Consider the following 13,842-nt stretch of genomic DNA (forward strand, 5'->3'; position numbering starts at 1 on the left):
AACACTGGTAGACTACCTAATGAAAGAATTCTTGTATTAGTGCATGCATTTGGGTTCTGTACACTTAACGACCCACAAACTAAACAATCCACAAAGTTTAATATTACATTAAATACACATGCAGGAGTCCATGAAAGATTCATTTTCCTCCTCATTATGGACTACAAGTATTACTTGTACATAGGTGTATAGGAATGATTCGAAAGTTAGGGGAGCTGAAGGGGGCTGAACATAAAAACATCTAAATATGTACTGTCATATGTGCTCTCGACAGCTACTGCATGCCTAAACAGCTACTGCATGCCTAATTCCTGCCATTTGTTATTGCTACATCATGCCCATTTAACTGAATGATGAGTTTCAAGCTAATAATAACCTACTAACAACTTGAAATAAAGCCATGTGATGGTATTTCTTATTGTTCATCTATCAAAAGTTGGGGGGCTAAACCCCTCCTGTTGAAAAATTGGGGGGCTTCAGCCCCCCCTAGCCCCCACTTTCCTACGCCTATGCTTGTAGTATATGTGGAGGAGAATGCATACAAACCAAATCTATTTGGTTTGTATGCAAACATTATGCTTCTACTTTTAAAGGAACTATGTGCATGTGTAGCTGCAATTAGCCTGCAATTATTTACTGTTTGACATCAGCCTTACTGCCTTTAGTGGCACCATGACTACTATTTACTTCATACATGCTTTGCAACTTAATTTGCTTTTATTCATTTCTTATCCCTTTTTCTACTCTACCTCTCTTTCACTTTTGCTTTCACTAGTTTTTCATTAAATTATTTTTTCAGAATAAAAATATATTATCCGTGGCAAAAATAATAATAACATTGTTTATGGTAATAATAATTATCCTTTTTCTCATTTTCTCTACAACAAATTTCTAAGACAAAATTCTACTTGACTACTTGACAAAAAATGAACTATTTCACTACCACAATAAAAAAAGACTAAAAAATAGAAATTAATCAGTTACTGCATGGAGCTGGTACATGATCACCATTCATCCTCATAACCTCACATGTCATTCTTAGAAGTTTGAGTTTACATATGCCAGAGCAATCTATTAAATAGATTATTGAAGAATAATAAACAACATGGTACATAATAATTATTGTCCATTGCCATGGATGCATACAATTATAAAAGGGCTACAATATGAAAAACAGTTGAAAATGATCAAAGCATAGGAGTTGTAGTAACAATCAACAACACCTGTAGCTATTTGTGGGAAAACTAAAAACAAATGGTACTATACAAGCAGTCAAGCAGCAGAACAGGCAACATTAAAACTAGGTTTACATTTGACGAAATGGTCAAAAAGTGCGTGGGAGATTTGACCTTTTGATGCAAAAACACTTTGAAGTTGATGCAAAATTGGTCAAATTTCAAATTTTGTGTTCATTTGCATTGCGTTTTGTGTCAAGTGTAAACCAGGCTTAAAAGGGTACAAAATAATACAAAGTTATAAAACAGGGACTCATACAACAGAGCAAAAGCAATCATTATTCTTAAATAACTCACTTACCAGGCATTGGTGAAGTAGTATCACCAAAAGTAGTATTCAATGAAAATGAATTGATATCATTCAATCCAGCAACAGACAAGTACACATTAGGCATTGATGTCTGCCTCTTTCTACGACTTCCATCATCATCATCATCATCAGTAGTTGACTGTACATATAATTGTGGACTAATGAAATAATCAATGCCATTTCCATTGCTTGTGACAGAGAAATCTTGTGTTAGCGCATCTGGGTTCTGTATAGTAAATGAACCACGGACCACCAAATTTCCCACTGTAATATCAATTTTTAATGTCATTCCAGTTGATGGAAACACATACTGTAATGAACGAGATGCGCCTTTTTTAAGGGTAGTAGCAATCTCTTTTCCTGTCTCAGATTCTGTTGAAGCTATAAATTGATTTTATAAGTATAATTTTATTTTATTATAATCAATGACTTACATGCACAAGTTGAAACTCGTAATTGTGTCAATACAGCCTGAAAAGTATTTGATGAAAAACCATCAATAGTAAAAACACCTTGTTGACCATTTGAAGCAATTGCAACTAGCTCTGTCCTACTGGCGCCACTTCCAATACCAAAGGAGAAAACATTAATCTTGTCATTATGGACAGCTTGAGCAGATTGTACTGTTGCTGCAGCATTATTAGACATTCCATCAGTAAAAACAGCAGCTACACGAGGGATACCTTCACTAACACGAGCAGTAGCAAATGCTGTACTTAGTAAATCCAATGCTGCAGCAGTGTTTGTGCCTCCTTGAGTGTATGATATACCTCTAATAGCAGTAGCCAATTGTGAATAAGTATTAATGGAACCCAATGGGATAACAACTGATGGACTGCTAGCAAAACGAATAACTCCAACACGAGTGTCATTTGGTCCAATGGTAAAGTTAGACAGCATGTTTGCAACAAAATTTTTCATTATCTCAAAGTTTTGAGCTGTAACACTTCCAGATGCATCCAATAAAATAATAAAATCAAAAGCCCTTGCAGTACAATCTGTACAAAGAGAAGAATAGCATACTTTTACACAGTACTGAAGTACATACTTAAATAATCCTGTATAGCTGATACAAAAGGATAGTCAGCCCTATTGCACTGTTGAGCATAAAGGAATGTAGAAATCTGGGAAGAACACTGAGCAGTTGTTGTTTTAATCTATAAAGGTAGAATAACTAATAATAATAATATTAATATTAATAATAATAATAATTTGTTGTTTTTTGTCTTCATTTTATTTGCGTTATTTTGTTATTTTTAGTTTTCGTGTTTCAGGATTTACATAAAATAATTAACAAAGTGAGTAGTACATGTACATAATCAGTTGGTATAATAATAATAATGATAATATTAATAATAATGATGATTAAGGATAATAAAAAAATAGATGTGCTTCTGAAATGCTAATTGACCCTCACAAGTGGCTTAGCAGTGCCCTCTGTTCCACCTAATGGGGATAAGAGAATTTAACTTTTTTTGTTTTTCCTCTCCGATCTATTTTTTTCGAGTTTCATTGGATTTTTTTCTATGGCTTTCCCTCTATATTCTCATCATAATGTTAATAATTAAGTATTGTCTATATGTTCCTTGTTTTGGCTTTTATAATATTGATAACGAAAATAATGATAATGATAATAAAATAAATAATAATAATAACTAATAGTCTCTTACCTGATTTAGGGACTGTTTATCCCAACTTTTTTTACCAGGATAAATTCTATTTCGAATACAATTAAGGTTCTGGCATTGAGGTGATAAGAATATATCTGTACAGAACCCATTATCAATGTAACACTGAGGACGACTTGCAACAGCAAATGCTTCAAAATGGCTACAGTCAGTATTAGCATTATTATAAAGAGTATCGTTGCTAACAATAGCCTGCATCAAACATCTACGGACACTAGTAATCCATGCCTGACCCTAAGATAATAAAAAAATTTTTTGGTATATGACTGCATTCTATTTATTGCTTTGGAAATTATATGCACCAGCTCTACTAAGAAATGTATGTTTTTAATATACTAGCAAATTATTTTATTGAGGTATACAATTTGTCATAACAGCCTAAATTCTTAATTATATTCAATGCTTTTTAAAAATATTTTTAAAGGTTAATTTAGTTTCTTAGAATTTACTATGAGGATATTATAAATCATTCAAGCAATTTGTAACCAATTTAGGTTAGATCACCTGGGACATATTTACATACAAGGATATCAGATATCAAAGCTACCCATGGGCCGTGACTTGTTCAAAGCAGCTTTAATGATAACTTTCTAAATCTATATAGCAACTCTGTTGACAGAAATTATATTTGACAGTACATCAAAATAACCCCCCAGTTGCTTTCAACAAAGTCAAATGCTAGTAGGTTGTAGGACACACATCAGTGCAGTCAGTGTACTTACTGCTGTTGTGAAGCAACTCGATTCTTTAATATATCTAAGACAGTAGCGTTTACCACGGCGAAGAGGATAATCCTTTGGATCACAGTTGAATTTTTTATGCAAGCAATCATAGAAACTGCAGTTACCAGCACTGGCCAGAACAGAGCAGTTGTCAGTGCCTTGAGCTACAGTGATACACAATAGAATGACAACTGCAACAGCAATAGTGGAAAAACCAGAAATCATTTTACAATATTAGCTGCAGCCTATTAAGTTAAAAAACAAATAAAAGCAAGAGGATAAGAGTGAGCTGGGAAACTGAAGAAAACAAAAACTAAATGAGATTAAGTATAAGCAATGGCAGGAAGCATTATTGATAGCATACAGGAAGTATCCAGTGTCATACATCTAGATCTAGACATGCAGAAGCATACATGCATTGCTAGAAGGAATGAATATTTTATCTATGCCTTAAAAAGATGGTAAATTATAATTTGAAAGTGAGTGAATTTTTAAAGCCAATTTTATATCCATGCTTAAGTACCATTAAGCCAGAATGCTGGTTATATACCTAATAAGAAATCTTGTGCTAGTGCATTTGGGTTTGTACACTAAACAATCCATGAACTAAATGATCCAAGAGCTCTGATTAGCTGCAAATATTTACTGATCGCCTTAGTGGCACCAAGAGTACATAGATAAACATGCATTAGAGCTTAATTTACCTCATAAATTATTAATTTATTGCATATTTCTTTTTTCACTCTACCTATCTTTCACTATTGCTATCACTACCTTGTCATTAAAACTTTTGTTGAGAATCTGATAAGAATAAATGATTCAAGGCAAATATAACAATGACATTGATCATGGTAATTTTTAATATTTTTCCTTTTCCTCATTTTCTCTACAATAAATCTCTAAGAAAAAATTTTACTTGACTACTTGACAAAATTAACTACAAAACTAATTAACTAATCATTAAATAAAATGATTTATTTTGTCAGCTTCCCGCTTGTGTCTTAGTAATAAGGTTGAAGAAACATAGTTAACATGCCCTCACTATCAAAAATAAAATTTTTATTCACTTAATTGTCTGTCATCAGTCAGACAATTCTTCAAAAATCAATTAATAACTTAAATAACAATATACTGTGCTGATTAAAAATAAAAACAAAAGAGAAAGTAAAATACTTATTTCTAATAAAAAATTAATTAATGTGCAGTAGATCTACAACAATCAAATGAAAGAAGCCTACAACTAGTCATATAAAGCACACATGCACAGAAAGCATCCCATATCTATATAAAAGAGGCTGAAACAGACCAAAGCAACCACAGCCTTGATTTCATTGTTGATTTAAGTCAGACCATTTTTGATACGACTCCAAATTACACATACACACTAGAGCAGTAGCTGCAGTATTAAACCACATATGCAACCCTACATACCAAGCACTACCACTTGGTAATAACATAATCAAAAGCCCTTGAATTGCAATCTGTACAAACAAAAAAGTAGTATTTACATACCTTTTATATTTACATGCATTTCTCACTTAAAGGTTAAACCAATGTACCATGCTGCGGCATCTCATAATTATCTATCTGTCTGGCATCATTGGGAACAATGCAGTCAGAAAATTTAAACCAAATATAGTTGACAAAATAATGACAACAAAAATTAATGTTCACTTCACTTCCTTCTAAAAAAATGCAGCATTTTATAATGATAATAAAGCCTCTACTGATACAAAATTGAAAGCCAAGCTCCCCATATCTATAGAAAGAGGAGGAAACAGAGCAAAGCAATCATTATAAGTGCAGAACACTGGTATATACCTATAATGAGAAATCTTGTGTTAGTATTTGGGTTTTGTACACTTCATGATCCACAGTCACTGACTAAACAATCCACAAACTTATTATTGTATCAAATTTAGATGCAGAAGTCCAAGGAAGACTCAATCTCCTCCACATTATGGACTAACAATATCAATAATCAATTTAATTGGTTATATGAAAACATTATACACTTTCAAAGCATGCGTACTTCTAATTAGCTGCAAATATGTGCTGACTGACATCATCAGCCTTAGTGGCACCAAGTACATGTATACTTTATACATAAATGTACATGTATTACAGCTTAATTTGCCTCTAAAATTATTTATTTATCTTTATCTCTTTTCCTTTACCTCCCTTTCACTTTTGCTTTTGCTTTTTCATTAATTATTTAGTATGAAATGGAAATAAACACCAAGGCAAAATTATAATGACAATGTTTATGGTAATTAATAATTCTCCTTGTTCTCCAATAAAATTCTAAGACAAAATTGCATTTGACAAAAGTTAACTACTTAATCACTACCACAATAAAAAGACCAAAAAAAATAAATAAATCAATTACGGCATGGAGCTGGTATATGTTCACCATTCATCCTTATAACCTCACATGTCATTTTCAGAAGTTTGAATTTACATAAGCCAGAGCAATCTATAAAAAATACACAAGTTATATAAAAAGATTATTAAAAATATAAAGCACATGGTACATCATAATTATAGTATAAAATACCAAGAGGCTACAATTTAAAAATAGTCAAAACCTGGGACTTGTGGTAACAATTGAAAACAATGGCTAAAAACTATAGCTAGTTGTGGGGAGGCCAAAAAACAATAATGATACTAAGCAGCAAAACAGCCTATAAAAATCTTGACAATACAGGTAACAAAAATTATAAAACAGAGCGAAGCAATCATTTTTCTTAATCTGATATCAGTTACTCTCTTACCAGGTATTGGTGAAGTAGTATCACCAAAAGTAGTATTCAATGCAAATGAATTGATATCATTCAATCCAGCAACAGAAAAGTACACATTAGGCATTGATGTCTGCCTCTTTTTACGGCTTCCATCATCATCATCATCATCATCATCATCATCATCATCAGTAGTTGACTGTATATATAATTGTGGACTAATGAAATAATCAATGTCATTTCCATTGCTCATGACGGAGAAATCTTGTGTTAGCACATCTGGGTTTTGTACATTAAACGATCCACGAACTACCAAATTTCCCACTGTAATATCAATTTTTAGTGTCATTCCCATTGATGGAAACACATATTGTAACAAACGAGACGATCCTTTTGGAAGGGTAGTAGCGATTTCTTTTCCAGTCTCAGATTCTGTTGGGGCTATAAAATAATTTAATTAGTATAATTTAACATAAAATCAATGACTTACATGCACATGTTGAGACTCGTAATTGTATCAAAACAGCCTGAAAAGTATTAGAAGAAAAACCACTTATGGTAAAAACACCTTGTTGACCATCTGAAGCAATGGCAACTAACTCTGCATTACTGACACCACTTCCAATACCAAAAGAGAAAACATTAATCTTGTCATTATGGACAGCTTGAGCAGATTGTATTGTTGCTGAAGGGACGGTAGACAATCCATCAGTAAGAACAGCAACTACACGAGGAACACCTTCACTGACACGAGCAGTAGCAAATGCTGTAGTCAATAGATCCAATGCTAAGTTAGTATAAGTAAATCCTCCAGTGTATGGTATGCTTCTGACAGCAGTAGCCAATTGTGAATAGGTATTAATGGAACCTAATTGGATAACAATTGATGGAGTGTCAGCAAAACGAATGACTCCAACTCGGGTGTCATTTGGTCCAATGGTAAAGTTAGACAGCATGTTTGCAACAAAGTTTTTCATTATTTCAAAGTTTTGAGCTGTAACACTTCCAGATGCATCCAATAAAATAATAAAATCAAAAGCCCTTGCAGTACAATCTGTACAAAGATAAGAATATCATAATTTTACACAGTACTGAAGTACATACCTAAATAGTTTTGTATAACAGATACAAGAGAAGTGTCAGGCCTATCGCACTGTGAAGCATCATTAAGGAATGTAGAAATTTGGGAAGGGCATGAAGCAGTTGTTGTTTTAATCTATAAAAGCCGAATAATAATGATAATAATGATATATAATAATAATGATGATGATGATGATGAGTATGATATCAATAATAATAGTTTTTCTTTCTTCTTTTTTTCTCGTAATATTAATTAAAGTTTTTATGTTGATTATTTTGTTTTATGTTCATATGGTAATTTTAAAAGTAATAATAATAATAATAATAATCTACTCTCTATAATAATAATAATAATAATAATAATAATAATAATAATAATAATAATAATAATAATAATAATAATAATAATCTACTCTCTATAATAATAATAATAATAATAATAATAATAATAATAATAATAATAATAATAAATGATAAAAGAGAGAAAGAAGAGAATAGAGGAGAGAAAAGAGAAAACAAAGAAGTCAAACAAGCCCGTCAACCTGTGGAGGAAGGGCAGCAAATAATAATAATAATAATAATAATAATAATAATAAGTCATTTATATTTCTGCTAAACAATAAGGAGTAATAATTACATTACATTTATAATAGACTCAACTACCACTCTCTTACCTGATTTATCAATGTTCTACTCCAATTACTTTTTTTATAATCATGAAAAATTCTATTTTCAATTTGATTTAGGTTCTGACATTGAGGTGATAAGAATATATTTGTACAGAACCCATTATCGATGTAACATTTAGGACGATTTTCAAATTCAAGATTTCCAAACTCACTACAATGAGTATTTGCATTACTATAGAGAGCACTGTTGACAATAGACTGCATCAAACATTTATGGACATTAGTAATCCATGCTTGACCCTAAAATAGTTATATTTATAAATTTATATATTTAATGCATTGTATTTTATTGCTTTGGTAAATACACAATTGCAATGTGTTAATCTACAACGCTACTACAAATGTATTTTATATAAATAATTTAGTGGCTTCATCCTCAGGTATGATTTCACCATAATGGCATTACAAAAAATTACTATTATAGATTTCTTTCTTAGAAATTTTTTCTTCAAAAGGATGTTTTAGCTTTCTAATTAGTATCATTACTACAACAAGGATATTTGTAATCATACAAGTTATATAGGGTGGATCATGTGGGGGTTTTTCTAGGAAATATTTACAAGAGAGATATATATCAAATATCAAAGTTGCCCAATGCTAGTTGTTGAAAGCAACTTCAATGGTAATTTTTTTGACAGACAACTGAAAGGTCACAATTACAATAAAACAGAATAAAATAGAAATCAAATAAGGCTAGGACACAGTAGTGTTATACTATGGAGCATAGCTCCAAAACAGATTGGCAAGCCAGCGTAATTACAAAAAACCAAGAAAGAACAAAGACTAGAATAGAGTAAATAAGGAAGAGGAGGAGGAGGTTGATAAAATAACATTGATTAGAATTTTAAAAAATACAATAAGGTAATAGATTAAATCTACATGGCAACTCTTTTGCCCACTAAAATTTTATCAAATTAACCACTAAGTTGCTTTCAACAAAGTTGATTAAGTTGTGGGGCATGCATCAATGCAATCAGTGTAGACTACTTACTGCTGTTGTGAAGGACTCTGATTGTCTCATGAATCTGCGACAGTAGCGTCTTCCACGGAAAAGAGGATAATCCCTTCGTCCGCAACTGAATTTAGTGCTCAAGCAATCATAAAAACTGCAGTTACCAGCACTGGCTAAAGCAGAACAGTCAGTATCTTGAGCTGTGCATTGATCAGTGATGCACAATAGAATGACAACAACAGCAGCAATAGTGGGAAAATGAGAAATCATCTTACAATATTAGCAGCAGCCTATAAAGTTAAATAACAAAAGAGAGCAAGAGAATGGATGAGAGTGAGATGGGAAACTGAAGAAAACACAAAATAAATGAGATTAAATATATAAGCAATGACAGGAAGCATTAATACCAACATACAGGAAGTATCTAATGTCATACACACCTAGATCTAGACAGAAGCATGCATGCATTGCCAGCAGGGATGTCATTTTAAGAAGTTTGAATTTACATATGCTAGAGCGATCTATAAAAGATATACAAGTTACATAAAGCAGATTATTCAACATAGCACATGGTACATTATGTTATTGTCCATTCTCAAACACCTGGTATAAATTATCAACAGGCTACAATGACATGTGAGAGGAGAGGGGATTAATATTTTTTATATAAAAATTGGCTTTGAAAACACTTCTACACATAACTTTATTACCTGTTGTGAATGAAATTGCTGGAAAAACAAAAGCAGCCACGCACCATCATACACAGCATCAGCTCAGTAGTCCTTGCAATGCCCTTGTAAAAAAATCTTTAAAAACTTATGAACAACAAAATTGTGTTCTAACTATTATTAAAAAGAGATTTCAAGACAATTATGATTATGCTGCTATGAATAACAATATGGAGAAGTTGTAAAATTATATCATACCCATTGACATGGCTTTAAAACACTATAAAATGAGGCTAAGAATCAGATTGAACAATTACATAATATTATGTACTCTTGCATAGGCGGCTATAGGCCCGGGCAAGCCAGGGCTTTGCCCTGGTAGTTTTCAACCAAAACCACACCCAAAAGGTGTGTTTTGTTATTATTAGGAGTGATATCATCACTAGAATTCATTTTTTATAGCCACAACTGTTTATACTTGCTATCAGCTCCACTTTACAGTTATTTTAGTGTGATAACTGGCTTCTGTGAGCTATCATAAGGACTTTCAGTCATTTTATTAATTGACCACACCCCTAATTTTTATGAATAATTAATGAGCCCTGGTTAATTCAAGATTCTGTAGCCGCCTATGTACTCTTGATCTAACTGTTAGTATAGCAACTTGAGAAAACAGTGGAAATGCTCAAGCAAAATATTATTAAAAGATGTTACAGTACTTATCTAGCAAAACTGAAAACAGTTGCAGTAGAAATTGGAAAACATTATATGACTTTACCTGCATGCATGATGTGAATGAAACATTATAGCCATTCAAATGTACTGATTTTGTTGAACACTTAATAGCATGACACATATAGCATAATGGGGGCAACGGAGAACATTTCCAGTGTTGGTTTTGTATCTATCTGGCTACATTCATTGTTAGCTTCCCACTTGTTTCTTAGTAATTAAGGTTAAACAAACATATTAACATACACTCACTATAATTTTTCATTCACTTAATTGTCTGTCATCTCAGTCAGACAATTCTTCAAAAAGGCAATCTTATAGACCACCCCGAGTGAGAATTGCTTGCGTAGGAAGACTATTACGGTTGTAAGGCGTGGTTTAGAATGAAATAGACTAATTTCAAATATATTCCCGCCGCCATTTTGCCATGTTTTGGTTGGCAATGGAGAACAAACGGGCTGACATAAAAATAAACCTGTATTAAGAATTCTGGAGCGAATTTGACCAAATCTTTTACAGGAGAAGCTTAAAGGTAGCTATTCTTTCTTACAACAAGCACTTTTTAGCTTTTGATAGAGCTACAGCAGGTAAGTGAGGCATTTTTTTCGTGCCTCCATTGACTTTCTTAACTTGCCAACCAAATTTGGCAGCCAATTATGACGTGTGGGCGGATATCGTATATATAACTTCATAGCTCGTGCTCTTAGTGGTCTATGTGTGCTGATTAAAAATAATGGCAAAAGAGAAGTAAAATATTTATTTCTAATAAAAAATTAATTAATGTGCAGTAGATCTACAACAATCAAATGAAAGAAGCCTACAACTAGTCATATTAAAGCACACATGCACAGACGGCATCCCATATCTATATAAGAGGAGGAAACAGAACAAAGCAACCACAGCCTTAATTTCATTGTTAATTTAAGTCAGACCATTTTTGATATGACTCCAAATGACACACACACACACACTAGAGCAGTAGCTGCAGTATTAACCACATATGCAACCCTACATACCAAGCACTACTACTTGGTAATAACAAAATCAAAAGCCATTGAATTACAATCTGTACTAACATACAACATACCTTTTATATTTACATGCCTTTCCCACTTAAAGGTTGAACCAATGTACCATGCAGCGGCATCTCATAATTAAAAATCATTTTTTTCATTTGCTTGACCATCTATCTGTCTGGCATCATTGGAAACAATGCAAACATAAATTTAAACCAAAAATAGTTGACAATAATAATGACTACAAAATTAATGTTCACTTCACTTCCTTCTAAAGAAAAAATGCAGCACTTTATAATGATGATAAAGCCTATACTGATACAAAATTAAAAGCTCCCCATATCTATATATAGAGGAGGAAACAGAGCAAAAAGCAATCATCATAAGTGCTATTGATCCTAGAACACTGGTATATACCTATAATCAGTGGCGTAGCTACATAGGGGCCTGTGGGGGCAAGTGCCCTCATAACTGCTTCTTAATTGTGCCCCTGCAACTAGGCAGGAGAATGAAAGATACAAGTTACAACTGACTCAATTGAGCTTACTATATTGAGTATTCTTGAGTATTGCTTTAGTCAGTGCCCCCACTGTGCCCTCTTTCTTCATTTATTCTAGCTACGCCACTGCCTATAATGAGAAATCTTATGTTAGTATTTGGGTTTTGTACACTTCATGATCCACAGTCACAGACTAAACAATCCACAAACTTTATTATTGCATCAAATTCCCATGTAGGAATCCAAGGAAGACTCATTCTCCTCCATGCACATTATGGACTAACAAGTAGAAATCAATGACTGACTTAAGGTACAACGGGCTGAACGCACAATTTAGATTTCGGGACACAAATTGTTTTCTTTATACTATTTCTACAATATATAATTTTTTCAATTTTTTTCTCAATAGTGAGAGCAATAAACTTTACTAAACTTTACGGTAAAATGGATGAAAACTGAGTAAAGAATTCTTAAACATGATGAGAGTCCTTTAATTTTTAGTAATATCATTGTGTTTATAATATTATTTTCTATTGACGTATGTTGCATCATTTGGCAAAAGCTTTTCAAGTTTTGCAAAATGGGCTGCAATCTCTCAAAGTTTTGTTGACTTTGAAACATCAGTGTATCACAAAACCATTTACTGCATACAAACTTGATTGAGTGTTTGCCTTCATTATGCCACGATTGCAAGCTTTAGAGCTTCGTAGAGCCTGCATTCACCAGATGAAACAGCTAAATAAACAATAGTCAGGAAATACATACTGGTGGCCATTTTTATTAATGGTTTGACTAATATGACATCATAACTTAACCCAACCTTGCAATTAATTTTTCCCGCCAGTTTTATAATATAAGAGGTGTCCAGAAATGACACAAGATCAAAGATGGCGTATAAAGTATGAAAAGTTATGCAGGAATTTTTTTAATATATAAAGTTCAATGATCTATAACTTCTAAACAGTGCATGGTAAAAATTTAAAAATAGCACAAGTTGTACAACTTTTTTTTACTACAAAATGGCAGCAATTAAAAAATTATTAAATTTCATCCAAAAGTACCTTAATTGAACACTATAAACTTTCAAAGGAAATTATAATGTATGTTCAGTTCTAATTATCTAGCTGCAAATATGTGCTGATTGACATCATCAGCCTTAGTGGCACCAAGAGTGGATAATTAAATAATTATCCACTCTTGGTATTATGAGATGTGCATGTTTAGAATTATTATGTTCTGTGTTAATTACTTCTGATAATATATGAACATGTATACTTTTAATTAATAAAATGATCTTATGCTCTAGATCTATCTCCTTTGTGTCACACACAATGAGCTGGACATAGCTGTGCAGCTCATGAGGGCTTACTTGTCTATTCCATATGTTAGTAACTTATGCACAATATAGTGATCTTACTTTTTTATGTTTATCTAATTTATTAAGTATTGTAATTCTTTCTATGCCATTTTTATTTCTTTTGTTACCAAAATATCTTAACTCATTTCTCAA

The 13,842-nt window shown here is 32.4% G+C and overlaps 2 protein-coding genes and 2 long non-coding RNA genes across 5 annotated transcripts; 1 reads left to right on the top strand and 3 right to left on the bottom strand.

The window, feature by feature from the left end:
- Positions 1–1,528: 1,528 nt before the first annotated feature.
- On the bottom strand, positions 1,529–2,653 carry LOC109580867 (collagen alpha-1(XXI) chain-like). The gene is made up of 3 exons (XM_019994426.1): positions 2,642–2,653; positions 1,980–2,580; positions 1,529–1,926 (listed from the first exon to the last, which is right to left on the bottom strand). Exons 1-3 carry the CDS (start codon positions 2,651–2,653, stop codon positions 1,529–1,531), a joined length of 1,011 nt encoding a protein of 336 aa, XP_019849985.1.
- Positions 2,654–6,252: 3,599 nt separating this feature from the next.
- LOC109580849 (uncharacterized) lies at positions 6,253–11,164 on the bottom strand. 2 transcript variants are annotated; one of them, XM_019994405.1, is made up of 8 exons: positions 11,070–11,164; positions 10,128–10,210; positions 9,457–9,707; positions 8,451–8,705; positions 7,801–7,912; positions 7,187–7,750; positions 6,730–7,137; positions 6,253–6,431 (listed from the first exon to the last, which is right to left on the bottom strand). In XM_019994405.1, the coding sequence occupies exons 3-8, from the start codon at positions 9,685–9,687 to the stop codon at positions 6,337–6,339; spliced, it is 1,665 nt and encodes a 554-aa protein (XP_019849964.1). In that variant the 5' UTR covers positions 9,688–9,707; positions 10,128–10,210; positions 11,070–11,164; the 3' UTR covers positions 6,253–6,336. The 2 variants fall into 2 exon arrangements, with proteins under 2 accessions (XP_019849964.1, XP_019849965.1); XM_019994406.1 differs by lacking the exons at positions 10,128–10,210; positions 11,070–11,164 and adding an exon at positions 9,858–9,930.
- On the top strand, positions 10,435–10,938 carry LOC109580850 (uncharacterized). The gene is made up of 2 exons (XR_002184415.1): positions 10,435–10,493; positions 10,548–10,938. It is a non-coding gene; the product is annotated as an uncharacterized LOC109580850 (long non-coding RNA).
- A 1,030-nt stretch (positions 11,165–12,194) lies between the features above and the next one.
- On the bottom strand, positions 12,195–12,609 carry LOC109580884 (uncharacterized). Its single transcript, XR_002184431.1, has 3 exons — positions 12,543–12,609; positions 12,381–12,462; positions 12,195–12,329 (listed from the first exon to the last, which is right to left on the bottom strand). It is a non-coding gene; the product is annotated as an uncharacterized LOC109580884 (long non-coding RNA).
- Between the last annotated feature and the right edge of the window lie 1,233 nt (positions 12,610–13,842).

The sequence above is a fragment of the Amphimedon queenslandica genome, unplaced genomic scaffold (genome assembly GCF_000090795.2).
Source record: "Amphimedon queenslandica unplaced genomic scaffold, v1.1 AMPQUscaffold_13473, whole genome shotgun sequence".
Lineage (NCBI taxonomy): Eukaryota > Metazoa > Porifera > Demospongiae > Haplosclerida > Niphatidae > Amphimedon > Amphimedon queenslandica.